We start from the raw sequence: 25442 nt of genomic DNA, 5'->3' as shown, positions 1-25442 counted from the left end.
AATTTACAGGGACAATCTATAAAAACAATGTCTTCACAGGCAACATGATGACAATTAATTCATATCCTTCAATAACGACTCTCAACGTGAACAGCCTAAATGCTCCCATAAAATGGCATAGGGTTGCAGACTGGATAAAATGACAGGACCCATACATATGCTGTCTACAGGAGACTCATTTTGAACCTAGAGATACATCCAGACTGAAAGTGAAGGTATGGAGATCTATCTTCCATGCCAACGGACCTCAAAAGAAAGCTGGGGTAGCAATTCTTACATCAGACAAATTAGATTTTACACTAAAGACTGTAGTTAGAGACACAGAAGGACACTATATCATTCTTAAAGGGCCTATCCAACAAGAAGATCTAACAGTTGTAAATATCCTCGCCCCCAACATGGGAGCAGCCATCTACATAAGCCAGCTGTTAACCAAAATAAAGAGTCATACTGATAACAATACATTAATTGTAGGAGACCTCAATACTCCACTCTCAGCAATAGACAGATCATCTAAGCAGAAAATCAACAAAGAAACAAGAGCTTTGAATGACACACTGGACCAGATGGACCTCATAGATATATACAGAACATTCCATCCTAAAACAACAGAATACTCATTCTTCTCGAGCGCACATGGAACTTGTGCACTCGAGAAGACCCACATACTGGGTCACAAATCAGGTCTCAACCGATACCAAAAGATTGAGATTATTCCCTGCATATTCTCAGACCATAATGCTTTAAAACTGGAACTCAATCACAAGAAAAAATTTGGAAGAAATTCAAACACTTGGAAGCTAAAGACTACTCCGATCAAGAATGTTTGGGTCAACCAGGAAATCAAAGAACTTAAACAATTCATGGAAACCAATGAGAATGAAAACACATCAGTCCGAAACCTATGGGATACTGCAAAGGTGGTCCTAAGGGGGAAATACATAGCCATCCAAGCCTCACTCAAAAAAAATAGAAAAATCCCGAATTCACCAACTAACTCTACACCTTAAAGAACTAGAGAAAAAGCAACAAATGATGCCTAAGCCACGCATTAGAAGAGAAGTAATTAAGATTAGAGCAGAGATCAATGAATTAGAAACCAGAAACACAGTAGATCAGATCAACGAAACTAGAAGCTGGTTCTTTGAAAGAATTAATAAGATCGATAAACCACTGGCCAGACTTATCCAAAAGAAAAGAGAAAGGACCCAAATCAATAAAATTATGAAAGGGGAGAGATCACAGCTAATACCAAGGAAACAGAAACAATTATTAGAAATTATTATCAACAACTATATGCCAATAAACTGAGAAATCTGGATGAAATGGAGGCCTTCCTGGAATCCTATAAACTGCCAAGACTGAAACAGGAAGAAATTGACAACCTGAATAGGCCAATAACCAGTAACGAGATTGAAGCAGTGATCAAAAACCTCCCAAAAAAACAGGAGTCCAGGGCCTGATGGATTCCCTGGGGAATTCTACCACACATTCAAAGAAGAAAAAATACCTATTCTCCTGAAGCTCTTTCAAAAATAGAAACAGAAGGAAAGCTTCCAGACTCATTCTATGAGGCCAGCATTACCTTAATCCCCAAACCAGGCAAAGACCCCATCAAAAAGGAGAATTTCAGACTGATATCCCTGATGAATATGGATTCCAAAATCCTCAAAAAAATCCTAGCTAATAGGATCCAACAATACATTAAAAGGATCATCCACCACGACCAAGTGGGATTTCTCCCCGGGATGCAAGGGTGGTTCAACATTCGCAAATCAATCAATGTGATAGAACACATTAATAAGAGGAGGGAGAAGAACCATATGGTCCTCTCAATTGATGCAGAAAAAGCATCTGACAAAATACAGCATCATTTCCTGATTAAAACTCTTCAGAGTATAGGGATAGAGGGAACATTCCTCAAGTTCATAAAATCCATCTATGAAAAACCCACAGCGAATATTATCCTCAATGGGGAAAATCTGAGAGCTTTTCCCTTAAGATCAGGAACACGTCAAGGATGCCCACTCTTGCCACTATTGTTCAACATAGTACTAGAAGTCCTAGCAACAGCAATCAGACAACAAAAATAAATAAAAGGTATTCAAATTGGCAAAGAAGAAGTCAAACTCTCTCTTTTCGCAGACGACATGATACTTTATGTGGAAAACCCAAAAGACTCCACCCCCAAATTACTAGAACTCATCCACCAATTCAGTAATGTGGCAGGATACAAAATCAATGCACAGAAATCAGTTGCTTTCTTATACACTGACAATGCAACCATAGAAAGAGAAATTAGAGAAACGATTCCATTTACAATAGCACCAAAAACCACAAGATACCTCGGAATAAACCTAACCAAAGAGGTAAATGATCTATACTCTAGGAACTACAGAACACTCATGAAAGAAATTGAAGAAGACACAAAAAGATGGAAAAACATTCCATGCTCATGGATCGGAAGAAGAAACATTGTTAAAATGTCTATGTTACCCAGAGCAATCTATACCTTCAACGCCACCCCGATCAAAATTCCAATGACATTTTTCAAAGTGCTAGAACAAACAATCCTAAAATTTGTATGGAATCAGAAAAGACCCCGAATTGCCAAGGAAATGTTGAAAAAGACAAACAAAGCTGGGGGCATCACGTTGCCCAATTTCAAGCTATATTACAAAGCTGTGATCACCAAGACAGCATGGTACTGGCATAAAAACAGACATATAGACCAATGGAACAGAATAGAGAACCCAGATATGGACCCTCAACTCTATAGTCAAATAATCTTCGACAAAGCAGGAAAAAAAATGCAATGGAAAAAAGACAGTCTCTTCAATAAATGGTGCTGGGAAAATTGGACAGCCACATGCAGAAGAATGAAACTCGACCATTCTCTAACACCATACACAAAGATAAACTCAAAATGGATGAAAGACCTCAATGTGAGACAGGAATCCATCAAATTCCTAGACAACATAGGCAGCAACCTCTTTGACATCAGCCACAGCAACTTCTTTCAAGAATCATCTCCAAAGGCTAGTAAAACAAAAGCAAAAATTAACTTTTGGAACTTCATCAAGATAAAAAGCTTCTGCACAGCAAAGGAAACAGTCAACAAAACAAAGAGGCAACCCACAGAATGGGAGAAGATATTTGCAAATGACACTACAGACAAAGCACTGATTTCCAAGATCTATAAAGAACTTCTCAAACTCAACACCTAAAAAACAAATAATCAAGTCAAAAAATGGGCAGAAGACATGAACAGACACTTCTCCAAAGAAGACATACAAATGGCCAAGAGACACATGAAAAAATGTTCATCATCATTAGCCATCAGGGAAATTCAAATCAAAACCACACAGAGAGACCACCTTAAACCAGTTAGAATGGCAAAAATGGACAGGGAAAGAAACAACAAATGTTGGAGAGGTTGTGGAGAAAGGGGAACCCTCTTACACTGTTGGTGGGAATACAAGTTGGTACAGCCACTTTGGAAACCAGACTAGTGTGGAAGTGCCTCGAAAAATTAAAAATAGAGCTACCCTATGACCCAGCAATTGCACTCCTGGGTATTTACCCCAAAGACACAGATGTAGTGCAAAGAAGGGCCATATGCACCCAATTGTTCACAGCAGCAATGTCCGCAATAGCCAAACTGTGGAAAGAGCCGAGATGCCCTTCAACAGATGAATGGATAAAGAAGATGTGGTCCATATATACAATGGAATATTACTGAGCCATCAGAAAAGATGAATACCCAACTTTTACATCAATATGGATGGGACTGGAGGAGATTATGCTAAATAAAATAAGTCAAGCAGAGAAAGTCAATTATCATATGGTTTCACTTATTTGTGGAACATAAGGAAGAGCATGGAGGACATTAGGAGAAGGAAGGGAAAAATGAAGGGGGGGAATCAGATGGGGAGATGAACCATGAGAGACTATGGATTCTGAGAAACAATCTGAGGGTTTTAGAGGGGAGGGGGGTGGGGGGATGGGTTAGCCCGGTGCTGGGTATTAAGGAGGGCACGTACTGCATGGAGCACTGGGTGTTATATGAAAACAATGAATCGTGGATCACTATGTCAAAAACTAATGATGGGGGCGCCTGGGTGGCTCAGTCGTTAAAGCATCTGCCTTCAGCTCAGGTCATGATCCCTGGGTCCTGGGATCCAGCCCCGCATCAGGCTCCCTGCTCTGTGGGAGGCCTACTTCTCCCTCTCCCACTCCCCCTGCTTGTGTTCCCTCTCTCGCTGTCTCTCTCTCTGTCAAATAAAATCTTAAAAAAAAAAAACCAAAAAACTAATGATGTATTGTATGGTGACTAACATAACATAATAAAATATTTAAAAAAAGAGAGAGAGAGAGCACAACAAACTGCCCAACAAGATAGAATACAGAAGCAGCAGTTTGAAAAACGCCTGGGAAATACAGGAGGGAGAGTTATTTACTAATCTCAGAGCAAGTCCAGAGGGGCAGCAGTCACAAGGAGACTCCTCCAGGAACAAAGGAGCTGACACGCACCATCTCCCTCCCCAGCCCCAATGCATACACACATGGCCCCTGTAGGACCCAGCGAGGCAGACATTCACTACCTAACTTGCTAACACTGCCACCCCACCCTCCAGCACCTTGTGGATCCACCGCCTTCAATACAATGTTGGCCCCGCCCAACCAGGGTGGTGCCACAGGCCTGGCAGTGCGAAAGTAGCCCCGACAGTGGCCAGCACCACTCCAAAGTGACCCCTGCCCTGGGAAGAGGGAAAGATAAGCACACACCCGAGTCACACTGTGGCCCCAGCAGTGGGCTGAAGGCAGACAACTGGTCTGATGGCAGGCCCTGCCCACCAATGAAAGCTTCTTGGAGCACAACACAGGGAAAGCACCCTGAAGTCTGGTGCTACCACAGCTTTGGCAAATGCCTGGTCTGACTCAACTCAAGCCCAAGGCAGCCCCACCAGACTGGCCCACTAACAACACAGGGACCAAACCCTGCCCACAACAGGCAAAGAGAGCCATTGTAGATGACTGGACTGAAAGCAAAAGCAGCTTAGCCTCGACAGCAGGGTGCACACAGCACAGAGGAGACACCCCTGAAGAGTCAGGTGCTGGTGAAGAGGGGACACTGCGCTGCAGGGCACGACAGGACTTCTTCACAGGCCACGATTTGCAACAGCAGGAGACGTAGCTGACTTTCCTGACACACAGAAACAGACACAGCGAGTTACACAAAATGAGGAGATAGGGATACGCCCCAAATGAAAGAACAGGACAAAATCACAGCAAGAGACCTAAGTGAAATGGAGAGAAGTAATATGCCTGATAGAGAATGTAAAGTAACGCTCATATAGATACTCACTGGAGTTGAAAAAAAAGTGGAGGACATCAGTGAGACCCTTAACACAGAGATAAAAAAGAACCAATCAGAAATGAAGAACACACAAAATGAACTACTGGGACTTCATCAAGGTAAATTCAATAATTACCTATCAATAATGACTTTGAATGTAAATAGACTAAATGCTCCAATCAAAAGAAATAGGATGACAGAATGGATAAAAAAACAAAACCCATCTATAAGCTGCCCACAAGAGGCTCATTTCAGGCATAAAGACACATGCAGATTGAAAGTGAGCGGATGGAGAAACATTTATCATGCAAATGGATGTCAAAAGAAGGCTGGAGTGCAATACTTATATTGGACAAAATAGACTTTGAAACAAAGACTGTAACAAGAGACAAGAATACTATATAATAATAAACAGAACAATCCAACAAGAAGATATAACTATTGTAAATATTTATGCACCCAACATGTGAGCACCCAAATACATAAAGGAGTTAATAACAAACATAAAGGAAGGAATTGATAGGAATACAATAATAGTTGGGGACTTTAGCATCTCCCTTACATTAATAGACAGATCATCTAAACAGAAAATCAACAAGGAAACAGTGGCTTTGAATGACACACTGGACCAGATGGATTTAACAGATAGATATATTCACAACATTTTATCCTAAAACAACAGACTACATATCCTTTTCAAGTGTACATGGAACACTCTCCAGAATAGATCACATATTAGAGCACAAAACAAGTCTCAATAAATTCAGAAAGACCAAAGTCCTACCATGTATCTTTTCTAACCACAACAGTATGAAACTAGACATTAACCACAAGAAAAAATCTGGGAACAGCACAAATACATGCTCTTTACCATGTTTAAATAACATGCTACTAAATGATGAATGAGTCAACCAAGAAATTAAAGAGGAAACCAAAAAATACATGGAGACAAATTAAAACGAAAACACAAGGTTCCAAGATTTTTCTTTGGGATGCAGCAAAAGCTATTCTAAGAGAGAAGTTTACAGCAATACAGACCTACCTCAAAAAGCAAGAAAAATCTCAAAAAACAACATAACTTACACCTAAAGGAGCTTGAAAAAGAACAAAACCTAAAACCAGCAGAAGGAAGGAGATTATAATAAAGAGCAGAAATAAATGAAGTAGAAACTAAAAAAAAGAATAAAGCAGATCAATGAAACCAAGAGCTGATTCTTTGAAAAGATCAATAAAACTGATAAACCTTTAGCCAGACTCCTTTAAAAATAATAACAGAGAACTACGGGGCGCCTGGGTGGCTCAGATGGTTAAGCCTCTGCCTTCGGCTCAGGTCATGATCCCAGGGTCCTGGGATCGAGCCCCGCATCGGGCTCCCTGCTCCGCGGGAAGCCTGCTTCTCCCCCTCCTTCCTGCTCGAGCTCTCTCTCACTATCTCTGTCTCTCTCAAATAAATAAATAAAATATTAAAAAAAATAATAATAACAGAGAACTAAAAAAGATCAACTGACAAAAAAAGCCCAAACCAATATTAAAAAAAAAGAAAAAAAGAAACCCACAACAACAAAAACACCCTGACCATATAGGTATGGGTCTATTTCAGGTCCCTCAATTGAGACTCTTCATTTTTCCTTTTTTTTTCCTTTAAAGATTTATTTATTTGAAGGAGAGAGAGAGAAAGAAAGAGAGAGAGAGAGTATGAGCATACACGAGTGGGAGAAGGGGCAAAGGGAGAGAATCTCCAGCAGACTCCCAGTTGAGCGTGGAGCCTGACGTGGGGCTCGATCCCACGACCCATGAGATCATGACCTGAACCAAAATCATGAGTCGGACACTTAACCAACTGAGCCACCCAGACACCCCCATTTTTCCATTTTTAGTCTTCTTTCTTCCTTAATTTTGGGATGTTCTGTTTCTATGACTTCATGTTCACTGACCTCTTCTTTAACGTGTCTAACCTGCTAGTAATCCCCTCCTGTGAAATTTTCATTTCAGAATATTGTATTTTTGATCTCAAGAAGATGAATTTGGTTCTTTTTTTTTTTATTTTTTTATTGTTATGTTAATCCCCATACATTACATCATTAGTTTTAGATATAGTGTTCCATGATTCATTGTTTGTGCATAACACCCAGTGCATGCAGAACGTGCCCTCCTCAATACCCATCACCAGGCTAACCCATCCTCCCACCCCCCTCCCCTCTAGAACCCTCAGTTTGTTTTTCAGAGTCCATCATCTCTCATGGTTCGTCTCCCCCTCCGATTTCCCCCCCTTCATTCTTCCCCTCCTGCTACATTCTTCTTCTTTTTTTTCTTTCTTAACGAATTTGGTTCTTTTTATATCTTCTATTTCTTGCCTCATTATGTTCCTCTGAGCACAGATCAGCCTCGCTGTTAAGGTGTGACCTTTCTGAAGTTTCCACTGTATGCCTGATGTATTTAACAAAATCTCTCCACTCTGGGTGGTAGGAACAAATCATTCCCAACCTGTGGGAGCTCTTGACATTGTCTGGCTTCTGGCTCCCCAGCAACTGTTCTCTCCCCAGCAGTTATGTTTTATACCTGGCCTCATGCAATTTCACCTACGCACATGCAGACTCTAGTCCACCCAGAATTTCAGGGGATCCCTATCCATATTTCTAGAGTTCTTTCTCTGTGCAGCTCCCTCTTCCAGCACTCTGCCCCACAATCTTTAGTTATTTAATCTCCCCAAATTCCAAGCATTGTCTTCTCAATTCACTGAAGTCACTGGCTCTATCTGGCTTCTCCTACCAGCATCGGGAAATTGCGTCAGGTGGAACACCAGGACAATCCAAGGGCTCACCTCATTTGTTTCACTTCATTTGGGGATCACAGGCCCACACTGTCTGAAGTCTAATGTCTGCAAACAGCTGTTCATAAATTTTGTCCTGTTTCTCTAGTTGCTTATGCAGGGAGACTGTATTCCAACCCTGTTATTCCCTCAGGGTGAATTATTCCCTCCATGGAGTCTTTAGACATTTATTTGGTTCCTTTTTAATTCTCTGGGGTCATTTTTATAGTAATCTGTTCCCTAAAGATATTTCAAACATGCCTTTTATTTCTTTAGAGTAACATAGTTGTTTTCTTTTCTAACTGTGTCTGGATTCCAATATTTGATGTCTTTGTGGGTTAAATTCCCCCGTCTGGTGTTTCTGCTGGCTGTCTCTCATAAACCTTCTTTGTCTTTTTAAAGATATTTTGTTAGACATTTTCCCCAAACTACTTTAATTTAAAAATTACCAAAATAAAATAAAGTACAAAAGTAAAATGAAAAGAAAGAAGTTCTGTTGGCGGGGGAAGGAGAGGAATGGGTATGGTATCTGCAGGTAACTGAATTTCCTACAGACTCAGGAAGCAGTTTTCAAGGTTATAACTGTTGAGACTCTTTACTCATCAGTCTAAACCTTGACTTTAACTTACCTGCTTTGTCCTCATGAGGTCACTGGAGAAAACATGAGTAAACTTCACATTATTAAGAAACATGCCAGCGGCAGCTGCTTGTTTAAATCCAGTTTCTGAAAGAGGCTCATCTATTCCTTGTCCTGTGGTTGTCAGAGAAGGAACAATAACATTCAAATATAAAGATAACAGATGCAAATAAATCACATGTAAGAAAATATAAATAGAATTTATCTACATTTTATTAAAAGATTTCCTTGGGTACTTTTCTATATAACCTTTCAGAGAACCAAAAAAGCAAGTAAAATTAAGCTATAATCCTATAAAGGCTCAGGTATTCAAATGTTTCCCAAAAGAATGTCTGCCTAATGGGAATCAGATGATGATGAGAATTCAGTTGTCTCCAGCTCTCCCCTCTCTTGTGTCTGCCCATCCCTTCATTAGCTGTTATTTTCTTAATGCTGGCTCTGATCTTATGTTCTCAACCCAGGCGCTGCATTTGAAAGGTAGGATCCTCACCTAAAAAGTTTCCCTTCTTTACCTCCACTGCCCAAATGTTCAATATTGTATTATTTCCCCTCACTCTTGTTCCCTTCCTCCTTCATTCCTTCCTTTTCCCTAAAAAAAAAAAAAAAACTTTGGAACCTTCATTACAGGAGAAGGGCTGATTAAACACTCTGAAGCGTCCTCCTATTGCGAAAGAACTAAATGGGTGTGTGTGTGTGTTATGTGTGTGTGTGTGTGTGTGTGCATGCTGCTCACAGGATCTAAGGAAAGTCTCTAAGAGGAAATGCAAAGCAACCAAAATACCCTGAGCTGAAACCTGAATATTAACATTAGAAAAATGGAGTTGCCAGGATAATATTAACATTAGAAAAATGGAGTTGCACAAAAGCAAGGGGGCAGCTCGGGGAGGGAGCCTGCTGCATGGCACTGCAAGGTAGTAGGACTGAACTCAGCATTCCTGGAAGCCAAAGACCCTACAAGGAAGCTGGTATAGTCTCAGGTCAATAGTAAAATCAAGTGCAAATTCGCTTCAGAGCAAATCTGACTGAATAAAGGCTAACACGTTTCCTACTAAGTTAGAGCACATAATAGTTCAGTCAGTAACTTAACATACAAGAAAATAATCCATCGTGAATGAAAGTCAGCAGAAACAACAAAAAAGAGATTCAGAATCATTAATACTTCAGACATTGAAATCAGCAGATACAGACTACAAACTGTGAATAAAACATAAAGACGGAATCACAAAAATAAGCAAGTAACAAGAACTCATCAAAAACGACCAGACAGCTTTCTAAAAGAACCAGACAGATCTTTTAATAATGAAAAATATTATGAACTGTTGAGGAGGTAAACAATCCTTCAGTGGATAAAGGGAGATTCAGTAACAGAAAGGCTTAACGAACTCATAGACAGGGCTGAGGTATTACCCCACATGCAGCACAGACAAAGGAGATGAAACACATCTCACATCTATTAGAGACATGAAGGACAGAATGATATTCCCTAACATACATCTGACTGGAACTCCAGAAAGAAGAAAGAAAATATGAAGAGATAATGGCTGAGAATTTTCCAGAAATGATGGAAAATCTACAGATAAAACACCAAGCAGGATAAATTAAAAAGTAAAAAAAAAAAAATCCCTCCTAGATATATTAAGGGAAACCTATAGAATACCAAAATCAAACAAAAGATTTTAAAAGCAGTTGCAGAGAAAGACTGATTGCCTACCATGGAACATGATTTGGCTGAGAGAAGACTTCTTAACAGGAGCAATGGAAGCAAAAAAAAAAACAAAACAGCCCAATAACAAGTGCTAAGAGAACTGTCAGTCTAAATTGTCTAGGCTAAAAAAATGCTGAATAGAATAAAAATAGAATTGTCTAGAATAGAAACAATTGAAACTATCTTTACCACCAACCAATCTGCTGTAGGGGACCTTTCAAAGAAGATACTTCAGGATTGAAGGTCTGAGATGCAAAAGAAATGAGAAGGAGAGAAACTGGTAAATATATATGTAAATCTAAACAAACATTGTCTAAATAACAAATCAAATAATAATGCCTATGTCGTGTGGTTAAAAAAGGATAGGACTAAGATACTAAGCAATAGTCATATAAGTTCCTTGTATTTTGGGGGAAAGGAGATAGTGATATTATACTTCATTAGATATGAATGGTAAAAATTTAAAGGTAACAATTGAAAGAATGGAAATAGTTTATCATTCCAAAGCCAGTAGGGACGGGGGGGGGGGGGGGGGGGGGGAGGGGGGAGGGGTAGGAGAGGGAGGAGGGGAGGGGAGGAAGAGAACCAAAATCAGCTACGTAGTATTTACAAGGTAACACTTAAGACATCAGCACCCAGAAAGGTTGAAAGGAAGGCAAGAGAAAAACATACCAGGCGAATTCCAAGCCCAAACAGCTGGAGAAGCTGTGTTATACTCACAAATGCAAGACTTTATGACAAAAGTCTTAGGATTGTGAGGATACTATAAATAATCAACGATCCAATTCACTAGGAAGACACAACAATTTTTAAACCTATATATGTATGTGCCTCATAAAATAGTCTCTAACTACATAAGAGCAGAACACACAAAGCACAAATTGATAGAATATCAGGTACTAAACTATAAGTTGGCCATCACAATGGGAAATTCTACATCTCACCCATAAATTGGTATTTCGGTAATGCAGGCAAATTAATAAATTTACAAAATTAGCAAAGCATGGAAGATTTGAACAACAAAACAGAGGTTAATTATTTGACATATAACTCCAAACCCAACAATCAGAAAACACAGATTTTTCTCAAGCATACAATGGTAGATTTATAAACACAGCATGTTAACAGATTTCGAAGAGTATCATCAAATAAGCCATCTTGTCAGAATACAAAATGTAATTGGAAGTCAATCATAAAAGAGAACGAGCAAAAACAAAAAGCCCAGTCATCTGGAAATTTACAAAATAGTTCTAAATAATTCATGGCTCACTGAAGAAATCATAGTGGAAATTTAAGACACCTGGTGTTGAATACCTATGAAATGACTACATATCAAAACTGTAGTTATGCAACAAAAATGGTATTTGGAAATATGTAAGCCTTGAAGGCTTTAACTTAAAGAACTAACAAGCATCTAACTGACAAAGTTAGGAAAAGAACACAAAACAAATGTCAAAACCAGGTGTGACCACAAAAATTTGTATTCCTGCTCCGCTGTTAGTGTCTAATGAAATGAGACAGGTGGGCAGTACTAAAGGACAGGGTGGTAATGGACAGAAGTACAGAGGCTAATCTGGGTTGGGCACATGTCACTGGAAAACAAAGGTTCATTTAATTATCAGACTAGTTTTCAGAAGACGGGGAGTGAGGCACTCTGGGTATGAAAATCAGGTTCTGCAAATTCCAGATGTCCCTATCCAAAAAAATAAAACTAAATGTTTTTATAATCACAGCACAGAAATAGCCTGTCTGGCTGAGAGATTACCCAAAATATTCTTTAAAAGCTAGACTTGCTGGATCATAGGGAGATTAAAAGATCTGAACCCAAATTAGTAGAACAACAGAGGAAGAATCTTAGAATAAAGTAACAATCCTGTGTGAGAACAGGAATTCTCTTTTTACACCTCTTGTTACTACTAAAAACAATATAACTATCTTAGCAGAAAAATACCATTAACACCAGCCAGCAAACTTCATGTTTCCAAATAGGAAATCATTTTAAATCATAGCAGTTATATTTTAAGATCACTAGACTCAATATAACTCTTCAATCAGCTGACTGGGCCACTTGAAGCTACCTATAAACAACTTAGAATCCTATTCTTTACATTCAGTTCACTTAAGAGACTTATTCCTCTTGGTGACCATCTGCTCTAATCATATTTCTATGGCTATGACAGTTTCTCTAATGCTGTTCACAATACGAGCTGCCCCCGGTCTACCCTCCCCCCGCAAATCTGATTAACTCACATATCACATTAACACTAAAGGAGACAGCTAAAATAAAGTATACTAACCTTGAATTATTTTCTCCTTGTTAAATCTTGTTTCTCCACTAAAATAGAGAGGGGGGGGAAAACCTTTATTACCAAATCAGGTTATTTTTGAAATGAGAAAAAAATCACCAATGAAAGGTAATGATATTCACAAAGGCAGCATATGAACACTGTAGCATACTTCGTAATCTAACCTGTAAACATAAAACTTGTTCTAACCTCCTATTTGCAATCGTCTACTCTAATGTATTTAGTTGATGAGCTAAGAATTTCATCCTGCCCCAAATTAAAATGTGTAACTCATGAATCAATCGTAAGTAAATTGTAAGTAGCAGATTCTATGAAAATACATAAATAATTTTTATTAAATAATCTTGTGAAAATAAATGATGTTGACTAAAACTCTTTTTCAAGCAGCAGGAGGAAACCATGAGTCCGTCTGTTGCTGGACTGAATAAGCAAGTGCAAGGGAACCTGAATTCAGGGGGAAAGAAGGCCCCAAGCCTTCAGACACCCTGGCTTCTCCCAGCTCCTAGAGCTCAAGCTGTTCCTTCTTGTAATGCTGACAACTATCTTGCAGACCACACTGAAAAACTGAGGTTTCGGTACTATGTTTTGAAGAAGTCAAAAACCAAACCGAACCAATTTTGAAGCCACCAGAAGAGGGAAAGGACTGGAAACTTTATCACAAAATAACCATCAATTGAGGCTGGAGGGGAAAGAGAGTGAAGGGGGATGTGCTACCTGGACCAGACCAGACAGCAGGACATACCTGCAACAAAAGCAATCAAGTACATGAAAAGCTATCAAGAACTGAGTGGAAAATTCTTTGAGGCCTTTTTATGTGCTAAGTACAGTGCCAGGCACTGGAAACGGAGACACAAAGGACCAGGAGTGGACTGGGAGAAAGGAGTTGGCTTGTTCTGTATGGACACTGGACACAGAATTGGAAATGATAGGTCAAAATAGTAAATAGGTTTCTTCAGATCAAGTTGTTTCCTCATTTGGTATCAAATGCCCACATATTTATAGATTTCTATGTCAATGAGAGGTGAAAATCCTTTAAAGTAAACTTCATTGCCATGTAGCAGGCTGAGGAACAAAACTGCTTTGGCTGTATCCTTAGGAGCTTGGTTAGGCTTGAATGACTCTCTTCTTTGTCTGTAAAATGGGGACAATATTAGCCCTATTTAAACAGGACTCTTGGGGTGCCTGGGTGGCTCTGTCAGTTAAGTGTCCGGCTCTTAATTTCTTCGGCTCAGATCTCGGGGGGTTGTGGGATCGAGCCCACGCTGGGCTCGCACTCAGGGGTTGTCTGAGATTCTCTCTCTCCCTCTGCCCCTCCCTGCCCTCCTCACCTGTGGGCGCACTCTATGTCTCTCTCTAAAAATAAATAAATATATCTTTAAACAGGACTCTTGGGGTAACTGAATACAGGCCAAGCAAACTGTTTATCACAGGTAAAGTGTTTAAACACTGCTCAGCTTTAAAAATAAACAAACAAACACTGCTCAGCTTTTAGTAAGCACTCAATAGTTCTGTTTATAGGTCATTCTTGGACAGAGCTACACAGAAATCAAAGATTCAACTTAATGCATTTTAAATCTTGTAAAAATTGTGAAATAAACAATATAAACAAATAACATACCATAAAGCCAACATTCAGGTGACCCCACCCAAGTTAACAGATCATCACCTCCAGCCTCCTAGACCTTGTCTCTTTCTGATCACAATGTCCTCCCAATCCCAGTGGATCCACTACCTGGACATTTAGATGCCCACTTGCTTCACCTTTCTTCATAGCTTTCCCACCCGTGTATAGCACAGATTAGTTCCCCTGTTGTTGAACTTGATAATGAATTGCTTCTTAGGTATGTAGTCCTCTATGTTGCTTCTGTTCTTTAACATTGTTTGCGAGATACATCAATGTTGTTGAGGGTGGCATACTTCTTTCGTTCTCATTATTGTGTAATATGCTTAAGAGTTTACCACAATGTATTTATATAGTCTACTGTTGATATTTACATTGTTTCCAGTTTAGAGCTAAGCTGCTGTGACTATCTTTGTACAGAGTGCATCAAATTCTCTAGGGCAGTGGTCCTCAAAGTGTGGCCTCTGGATCAGGATCACTGGCATTGCCTGAGGACTTCTGGAAATGCAAATTCTCAGGCCCCACCCCAGACCCCTGAATCAGAAACTCAGAGGTTGGTGTCCAGTTATCTGTGTTTTAATAAACCCACCAGGTGATTCTGATGCACATTCATGTTTGAAAACCACTCGAGGACTGACAAATTACTCTTTTTGTAAACAGTTATACTGGAATACAGTCACACATGTGCTTGTATGTTGTTTATGGCTTCTTTCACACTATAATAGTGGACTTGAGCAGTTCAGACAGAGTGCATGGCTTGTAAAGCCTAAACTACTTCCTACCCTTTAATTAAGTTTGCTAACCCACACCTAGTGATACAGGCCTAGCACTAGAATTGCTGAGCCACAGAGTGTGCAAACATCCCCCAGCAGCATTTCACATCCTCTCCAACATTTAGTAATGTCAGAGTTTCCCATCTGTGCCAATTTGGCACTAGAACAGTTTATCTCAGTTTGATCTGAATTTGTATTTCCCTGATTACTGTGAAGGCTCATCACCCTTGCTCTGTTTGTTTTAAATAAAGCACTAGTTAAAAAACAAAACAAAATAAAAGCCCTCACCTGGGACTGATTTACACAGACCCAGAAAGGAACTCCATCAGACCTGAGAGTCAGAATCACAAACCCAGGCCTCTGCCTGGAACCCTTGTCCATTGTTTACAGAAATAGTTGTTTGCCAACTCTGCCTACAGCAGTGGTTCTCAAACTTGGGCGTGTATCAGAATCCCCTGGAGGGCTTATTAAAACATAGACTGCTGGACCAGGCCAATAGGTTCTCATTCTTCAAGAACCAACACAGAGCGAGCTCTCTGTGGGAGTCTTCCCTTCCCAGCACATTTCCCCACCTACCTATCCCATTTAAACACCCCAATGTTATAGTTCCATTTTACCCAGCACCACTATTAAAAGTTACCACCGGTATGCTAATTAACTTTTTTAGTTGTGTGTCTACCCTGGCTCCAGCTCCTTAAAGGCACAGCCAGAGGTTGCCTCGCCCTAACATACTCATTACCCGGAGAAAATCCTGGGAAATAACAGAACCTCAGTGTATGGCCGTCTGAAAATACCTATCAAAATAACAAATCTGTTTGCCCTTTGATCCAGCAACCCTATCACTGGGAATGTTTACATTCATCCATATTTAAAATAATACTTGTGGGCGCCTGGGTGGCTCAGATGGTTAAGCGTCTGCCTTCGGCTCAGGTCATGATCTCAGGGTCCTGGGATCGAGTCCCGCATCGGGCTCCCTGCTCCTTGGGAGCCTGCTTCTCCCTCTGCTTCTCTCTCTCTGTCTCTAATGAATAAATAAATAAAATCTTTAAAAAAAAAAAAAATAAAATAAAATAAAATAATACTTGTAACAATATTATTTCTAATAGCAAAAAGATGGTAAATAACCTAATCGTCCATTACTAGGGAACTGGTTACATTAACAAATAAATGGTGGTGTGGCTACATAATGGAATACTATGTAACTGTGTCCCTTAAAAAGAGAGTGATTTATGTAAAGATATGGAAAAATCTCCGAAATATATTAAGGAGAAAAAGCAAGGTGCAGCATAATATAAAAAAAAAAAAATGTTACCTTTTTAGAAAGGTGGTAAATAAGAATAAACATTTGGACCTGCCACAAAACAAAACAAAGAAAACACTGGAAGGATACATGAGAAACTAATAAATATGATCATCTAAGGGGTGAGAGGAGAAGAGGTTAAGACCAGGGAGAATTGTTCTGATTTCTAAATATGTGGATGTAGCTTTAAAAAAAATGTATGACGGGGCGCCTGGGTGGCTCAGTCGGTTAAACGTCTGCCTTGGGCTCAGGTCATGATCTCCGGGTCCTGGGATAGAGCCCCGCATAGGGCTCACTGCAAAGCAGGGAGCCTCCTTCTCCCTCTCTCCCGCCCCTGCTCATGCTCTCTCTTGCTATCTCTCTCTCGTAAATAAATAAAATCGTTTAAAAAAATGTATGACAAATAAATGAAATGTCTCAGAACTATTTACCACTGGTTTGCCATTATTCTCATTGTTGTGGTTAATATTAATAAAATATGTCTTATACTCCAAAATTTATTCAGAATCATACAAAACAGATGTGAAAGAGTATATGAATCTCTACCATTCAGACAGAGAAAGCTTCCAGGACGATGATGAAGAAATTGTCATTTCTAATACAGAAAATGATTCCCAAACATTGGATTCAATTCCTGTCTCAGCCTCATAATTTTGCTGAGTGAGGTCAAGAATAAAAGAACTGCTGTTAAATATAAGTAATGTCCTCTTTAGACAGTAGCTTGGTAGCCAATTCAATTTCCAGCAAAATTCAAAGAACCCTCCCTCTGCCATGTTTACTTTTATAAAGGAACCTCAAAAGCTTTTGCCTACTTTATGCCAATCACAAGCTCTCCTGCTCATTTTATAAATTTAAGATCAAGGATGAGGAGAAATTTAATAATTTGCCAATCCAGGTTTTTACAAATCATACAAATTCAGCAGATGATAATTTTTTGTATGCTTGCTAAAAAGACAGCTCACGATTTTAGTTCAATCTCAGTAGCTGATTTGATAAGATGCAGAATAATATAAAAGATTCTATTATCAAAATGTCATACTATAAAAAAATGGACTCTCAGTACTTTCTGACAGTTTTGTAACAGTACTGCCACACCATCTAACTATTTTTGACAAAGGGAGGAAAAAAATAGCAATGATATAATGAAGGATTTTATTTAGCTATAAGTCAATAGAGAGACTGCTGCCGACATTAATTACTGTATTATTAACAATCACTGGCATTCTGCTGGGCATTTTTTGCCTTTAAATCACTTTACAAATATTACAGAGCAGGAAACCTAGAAATAGAATTTTTTTCCCCAAAACTTTCATATATATTTACTTTCACAGCTTTTATCAGCTTTATCAAGAGGTTTGCATAAATCCTTATGGCAACTGTATAAAGGGTTTTTTGGGAGTGGGAAAGAAAAGTAGGTGCCTAAAATAGTTTTACTATTTTTTTTTTTAAGATTTTATTTATTTATTTGACAGAGAGAGACACAGTGAGAGAGGGAACACAAGCAGGGGGAGCAGCAGAGGGAGAAGCAGGCTCCGCACTGAGCAGGGAGCCCGATGTGGGGCTCGATCCCAGGACCCCGGGATCATGACCTGAGCCAAAGGCAAACGCTCAACAACTGAGCCACCCAGGCATCCCTAAAATAGTTTTACTATTAATCTACTTCCCTTAACGAAAGTTTGGCTTGTGATAGAGGCAGAGAAGGTAGAGGAAGCTGAAAGGTCAGAGGGATATATTTCGAAGGAGTCAGGAATAACACTACTCATTTTCAAAATCTCCGGTGTGATCCATTTCCAAAACAGAACACCTGACTCTGCAAGAATCCAAATGCTTATGCCAAGAAGTTAAGTCTTATGACCAGCCATTTATAGGCCCTACAAATATGCATCATTCATTTTGTAGGTTATTACACTGTTCTTCACTTCAAAAGATATTTTATTTTGTTAGCTCTGGTTTACATTCTATGGCATTTCCTTAGAAGCCATTTATAAGGCTTAATTTCCCAATCATATCCTTTAAATAATTGAAATTCAATCAACAAGTATAGTTTGCCACACGACAGAGATAAATCATAGGAAATTAGTACAGTTGGGGGCATGTTTTCAAAATAGGTATGCTTTAGTGTACATGGAAATGCAAAGCCTCACCTGATATTTAATCATGAATACAGCTTTATCCTAATTCTTCTCTACCAATTAATTCATTCAAAAACATGGAAGATTTCAAGGGCTAGTAACACAGAGACTTTCACTAGATAGGTTGAGGGGAAAAAAATGTAACACACCCAACTCATGATATGTTTTTGTTTATAAAGAAGTTAGTCGTAGTTGTAAACGATCTCCCAATTGATCAACTGTATTCTCAGAAAACAAATACCACAGTAACATAACAATCCCATAGATGTTTATAAAAGTTTACAGGTGACCTAATATTTACTGAGCTTGTTTTATTAATGACCAGATTGGCATTCAACAAAAAGTAACTGCCAATAGAGGTAGCGTAAGGAAAACAAGCCAGTTTTGCTATCAATAACTTTACTAATTTATCATCTTTGAGTCAATAAAAGTAAACTTAATTTAGTTTGTAAAAAAATTTTTTTAAGTTTTAAGAGCCAGCTAAAAATGGAAGTGAAATGGGATGGCTTTGCAGGCAACTAATCGCAAACACACAAATAATTTCAAGGGAACTGGGGCCTTTCAATGGATTGTGTAAGTGATGGAAATGCCAACCTACATATATTGGGGTTTTCAACAATGCTGTACTACAAGATCATAAGAAGTTACAGTTTAATAATATTAAAAGACTTCAAGTTTGAAATCTTGGATACTGTATTCCAAAAACGATACATACCCCATAAATATGATGAAGACAAACACACATGCAGTAACAGCGCAAGATTCATAAAGGATTTGGTTGAACTTAAAGAAATTGCATTTCAAAGTTTTCTTGCATTATCTGAAGAGGCATCATTCAATAAAATTATCCATCTCCTAAAAAATACTGATCATGCCATCAGTTTCAAAGCATCTATCTTAATTATACAGAATCAGGTAATAGAAAAGGCTGGTGCTATTCCCAATATTATGCTAAATGACCCAATCTTGTGAATTCCAATGAGTCATCATATTTAACTATGGTGACTATTATTAACCAAGTTTGAAATCATTTCTTTTCCTGAAAGAATCTTCAATTCTTAGCTTGGAGAACTCAGAAGGGGAAAGAGGGATGATCTAAACAGATTAGATCTGTTAACCTGATAACAGGTTAACCATAACCCTACCAATTATTTCAACACTTTAACTTCACTTTTCCACAAATAAAACAGAACAAAGCAAACTATTCTTATCACTCTTTACAATTATATTAGCAGAAATAAAAAGTAGCCACTAAGTGATATTCCAGCAATCTAAAACACTAGGTTTTAACTCAATTAAATAGGAGGCAGAAGACTCAGTGGTTGAGAGGATGGGCTGCAGAGTCTTACTCCTTTGGTTCAAATCCCAGCCCCCCATCTAGTCATGTGACTTCAAGCAAGTTACATGCCCTCTGCATCCATTCCCTCACCTGCTAACAGAAGAGCAGTCCTCACCTCACTGGACTGTTGTCAGAACTTAATTACAACAGGGCCTGGCACATAGTAATTTATAAAGACTTATTTCTAAATTGATTCTTCATAGGATTTCTTTAAGGAATCAATTTTTAAAATCAAGCCCTTTTTAAGAAGCAAGGAAGGGACAAAATCCAAATTCATATAACTACTGTCCAATAAGAATCTAAATAGACATCATCCTACTTTTCAAGGGATGGTCAATCCAGATTTCCTACAACTTCAATTACGTGTCAGACACTGTGCTGCCTGAGTCAAGGCATCCAGAAAGTGTTGTAACACTGGAAAAACGAGGGCTCCATTTCCTTCTCTGCTACCAGCAAGCTATATGCCCTTAAGTAGGTCATAAAATGGTCATAAAGCATTCTATAAAATGGGGGGGTGGGGAAAGAAGAGACAGAGAGAAACTCGATTTCTGGTTTAGTCATCAAAATCCTGTGAGCCCTAAAGGGATAATTCTGATGATTCACAAGATTATCCTCCTATGAAGGAAGAAGAGGACAAAAAGAAGATAGCAGTTAAAGTCAGCTTGACCAGGTTAAGTCCTATTAGTACTCCTTTTGAGCTCCGGAAAGTCAAAAATGGTATCTTATTTATCTGTATAACCCAGTACACTGGCACGCAGTGCACAAAATGCTGGTCTGGTAAAACTATACCTAAATATTGAGGATTAACTACATTTTTATTAGAGATGTCCTCAGAGAATTGGAAGTTATCTAATTCTTGAGATATATTTCTTCCCCTCCGTTGCGCTATACACTTTGCCTTTGCCTCATTTAATTGTGACACTAGCCCAGGGAGGTAGGTATTATCATTACCCCATTTAATATATCAGGAAACTGAGGTCGTAAAGATTACGTCGGTTAACGGAAGCCCTGGTTACAAGGCTCCTCCTAGCCAGAGCCCGGATTCTAACCCAGGTCTATCTTGCTTGAAAAATCTGTGCTCTTAACCACCCTGAATTGCACTTCCATTGACACTCGGCCAATAAGCGTTCAGAAGGAAAAAGATAACAGACATAAAGACATATCTGCCTTTAGCTCCACCGTGTAATGTTATGATAAAAATATTTGTTCGGGGTGATGCGGTCGGCCGAGACGAGGGCGGAGGCCCTCTTCCTCTGCCAGCAATGTAATCTCCGGAGGGAAGAAATAAATCTCAGATCTGTGCCTGCGGCTGCCCTGGCAAGCGAAGGGGAACAGCAGAAGGCAGCCGGCACAAAAATATCTGCCTTGGACAAGCCATCCCGCAAATTCTTTAGAATCCGCTGGGGAGCGAAAAGCGGCGCACAGGGAAGTCCGGCGACAAGGTTGTCTTTCTTCAGTTTTAACTCCGCCAAGTGGCTGCGAACCTCGACCGCTGACTCCTCCAGACCTCAGTGTGCTCATCTGTAGTGCGGGACTCCAGGATACTGAGGACCCGGGACTCCAGGATACTGAGGACCCGCCTTCCTCGCTCAGCGGTGCTGGGGGGCGGGGGGGGGGTGTCCAAAGGAGACGGCCCTGGCGAGAACACCTTCGAAACAGCCGGGTCCAAGCCAGCCCTCCGAGGGGACAGCAAGCGGGGGAGGGCGGGGTGAGATACAGATCAACGGTCTCTTCACCCACTCCAGAACAACTCACTGACCAGAAGGCGAGAAGGGCACCCTGCAATACTCACTGCCGGACAACGGTCAGAGCGAAGCGCGTCATCTTCCCGGCGCCCGGAGAGAGGGAAAGTGCTTGCCCCAGCTCCCCAGCTCGCGTGCCCAGCACCCTCCTGCGCGCCGCTTCTCCGCACTGCGGGACACCTCGCCCACACCACTTCCGCCAAGCCCCGCCGGCCGGCCGGCTCCGCTGCCATAGGCCGAGGCGGCCGTCTACGTCATCCCTGAATGGCCAATCAGGGCGGCGGAAGGCCGGCAGGTCGGAGGAGACTGGTGAGCGACGAGGCCCCGCCCAGGGCCGTGGCGCTTGCGCCCCTGCGCGCAGGCCTGTGATTGGCGCGCGGCAGGTGCGTGCGGGGCCCGCCCCGGAGTCCGCAGTGGAGGCGAATCTTGCCCGGGCAAGTTTGGATCGGGGAGATTCCGGGTAGGTAAGGGAACCAGCTCACGGTTTTGGGTTGACTTCATTTGAAGCTGTAATGCAGCTGGTGGTCTTACCTCAGGGGTGTACAGCGCCAGACACATTGGGTCCTATGAGGTTTTACTGTTAACCCCTAACACGGGGGATGTAGGGTCAGCAAAGTCTGGGGACTTAGACCCACCCAGTTTCGGTCCTCGGCCGGGCCTTGACAGACACACTCCTGCAGCAAACTTTAGGCAGGTTTGTTTTGAGCGCGTTTCTAGACTAGGCCTCATCCTTGGCCTGCGGAGCCCGGTTTCACCGAAGACCCCTGCGGAGCTAATTTATCGAGAATCCCCTCACCCTTCGTATCTAATCAAGCTCCTCTTCCTCCACCCTTGGTATTTAAGGGAGCTCCCTGTCCTCCAAGTTCCTCTTCCCCCTCTCCCTTGATATCTAACCAACTTCCTCTTAGTTTCCATTCCCTCCCTCACTCCGCCCCCTGGCTGTAAACCTCCATTGGTCTCTGCTGTATCTGGAGTTTAATTCAGTCTCTCCTCCACGCTGCAATAGTCTTAACCCCAGTTGCAGTGGACTTAAGTAAAGTCTTCCACCCCGCCATTTTTTAAGGAGCATCTGACGAATAATGTTTCTTTAACAGCTTTCAGGGCCTTGAGAGAGTTACTTAACCTCTGTGTTACATGATAAGTAAAATGGGATAACAGGTAAAGCTTACTCGTGCCAGATTTACAATGATATAGCTTAATAATGTTAACCTTTACATTGTTTTCCATCCATTTTTACTTAAATTCCCCTATTTGATAATGCATTTCCCCCCAATTATATATGCAAAGATGGGTTAGAGAAGTCAAGTGATTCATGGTATTTATAGGCACACATTTCAAAAACAGTTTCACATGTGTGATCACATTTGGCCCTCAGAACGAGTCCAAGGTAGACAGGGTATCTTCACTTAAGAGAGGAAGAATCTTGGGGCGCCTGGGTGGCTCAGTCGGTTAAGCGGCTGCCTTCAGCTCAGGTCATGATCCCAGGGTCCTGGGATCGAGTCCCGCATCCGGCTCCTTGCTCAGCAGGGAGCCTGCTTCTCCCTCTGCCTGCAGCTCCCCCTGCTTGTATTCTCGCTCGCTCTCTCTCGCCTATGCTCTCTCTAGCAAATAAATAAATAAAATCTAAAAAAAAAAAAAAAGAGAGACGAAGAATCTGGCCTAGAGAGAAATTAAGCAATTATTCTAGGCTCACAGCTGGTCAGTGGTGATACAGGACTGGTTCAGTGATTCTCAAACCCACCCATTGGAACCATCTAGGACCTTTTGAATGCCAGGACACAGCCCAGAAAAATTAAATCTGAACCTCTGCCGGAGGGATCCAGACATCAGTAATTTTTTTTTTTACTCCCAGCTCTTTCAGCTTTGAGAACTAGAAGCTTAAGGGAGTGCTTCTCCAACTTCAACAGGCATACAAATCACTTGGGGATCTAGTTAAAATGATTCTGATTTAGTAGATCGGGAGTGGGGACCAAATTCAGCATCTCTAACAAGCTTTCAGAATGATGGTGGAAGGATAATTCAGAGGATTCTAAAAGGAGGCCCAAATTACCATGGGAGTACACTGCCTACACATAGTAGATAGTTCATATAAATCTTCTGAATACCTGAATGAATGAATCAGCCCAACAGATTCTCCTGGAAGTTTGAACTAGAAAAGGGAAATTAATTAGGTAGTTATATGTGAGGGCTAAAGAGAAAAAGCATCAAGAGCAACCGTAAGATCAAGCAATGAGGAGCATGCAGACTGAAGCTATGAAGAAACAGAAACCACAAATTAGACAAGCTTGAGAACAGATTTACAGAGTAGGGAGTAAGAACAAGCAAGGTAATGGAAGAAATCAGTAAACACACAGACAGAAACAGACACAAGTGTGTAATGCAGAGACTACCTGGTCCCTAGTCCCTCCAGCTGCCATAATACCAGATACTTTGTAGGTTCTTTTTTACAATAAAACCTCTTTCTCTTTAAGGTAGTCTGAGTACATTTCTAAAGCTTAACTAAAAACAGACTTCCACTTTGTCTCATTTAACACTCACAATAACTCTGCAAGGTATGAATTATTAATTTAATTTTATTTTTTTAAGATTTTATTTATTTATTTGAGACAGAGAGAGAGCATGAGCAATGGGGAGGGACAGAGGGAGAGGGAGAAGCAGACTCTCCACTGAGCAGGGAACCCAATGCAGGGCTCCATCCCAAGACCCTGGGATCATGACCTGAGCCAAAGGCGGCCGCTTAACCAACTGAACCACCCAGACGCCCCTATTTTTATTTTACAGTTGAAAAAATTAAGGCACAGAGAAGCTAACTAATTTCCCATCTCTCAAGATCTCAAAACTGAGTTTGACCCCAGGTAAGTATGCTCTAGGTGGTATCAAAACTATAACTATGAAGGTAAGTACTGGCTCTGTTTCAATATTTCCCCGGCTCCTATCAAAATGTTTAATACACAGTAGGGACTCAATTAAAATTTGTTAATGCATGAATGAGGAATATTTCTTATGCTCAATTTCTCGAATGAACCAACATCTAAAAAATTATCTGATAAAATGGGAGAGTACTAATTTAGGAGAAATTTAGAAATTTTAAAGCACCAGTATTAAAGAATTATGCAAGAAATATGTATAAAAAGAGTGTTTTCATTAACTTTAAGAATTAAAAAACACAGTTGAGAAATGAGGATCTTTGAAAGAATGGACATAATCTTGCATTATTCACTCAACAGTTCCAGGATTGCTCTTCAGCTTCTAAAATGAACAGGGAGTTGGTTTAAACTTTGTTTAGATAGAAGCTAGAAATAACCACCGATAGGCTTTTGTTGACAACCTATCACATCACATATGCCCTTTTTTTAAAAATAAAAAATAGTGCTTTGTTGTGGTATAGCATATGATGGAATTCTGAATTAGTTAGGATGGCCCAAGTTATGCTGAGGTAACAAATTAACCCTGAAGTTGTCCATGGCTTAACACATAAAAGTTTCTCTCTTGTGTAACTTATCTGACATGTATCAAAAGGGCTTTGCTCCACATAGCCACTCAGGGATTAGGGTTGACAGACATATCAATGTAAACACATAGATTCATGATTCCTGGGGCAGGAGAGGAGAACAATTGAAGGTCTTGAACCAGTTCTTAGAGGCTTCCTCTGTGCATTGTCCAGAGCTATTGACATGGCCCTATTTAACTGCAAATGTAATGGGAAACGTGGAGAACAC

General features: G+C 40.3%; 1 protein-coding gene and 1 long non-coding RNA gene across 2 annotated transcripts in view; one reads left to right on the top strand and one right to left on the bottom strand.

Annotated features, from left to right (window-relative positions):
- The window catches only part of TIGAR (TP53 induced glycolysis regulatory phosphatase), a 33518-nt gene extending 11590 nt beyond the window's left edge, over positions 1–21928 (bottom strand). The window contains exons 1-3 of the mRNA XM_036082113.2: positions 21774–21928; positions 12808–12845; positions 8798–8919 (exon numbers count right to left, since the gene is read on the bottom strand). Coding sequence (XP_035938006.1) covers positions 8798–8919; positions 12808–12845; positions 21774–21805 — 192 coding nt within the window. The 5' untranslated portion in view covers positions 21806–21928. The remainder of the gene's footprint in view (positions 1–8797; positions 8920–12807; positions 12846–21773) is intronic.
- LOC144382337 (uncharacterized) overlaps positions 11029–25442 on the top strand; it is a 1106857-nt gene continuing 1092443 nt past the window's right edge. The window contains exon 1 of the long non-coding RNA XR_013449061.1: positions 11029–11061. This is a non-coding gene — a long non-coding RNA (uncharacterized LOC144382337). The remainder of the gene's footprint in view (positions 11062–25442) is intronic.

The sequence above is a fragment of the Halichoerus grypus genome, chromosome 6 (genome assembly GCF_964656455.1).
Source record: "Halichoerus grypus chromosome 6, mHalGry1.hap1.1, whole genome shotgun sequence".
Lineage (NCBI taxonomy): Eukaryota > Metazoa > Chordata > Mammalia > Carnivora > Phocidae > Halichoerus > Halichoerus grypus.
Note: the sequence above shows the minus strand (reverse complement) of the source record. Positions and strands in the feature narration are given on the sequence as shown.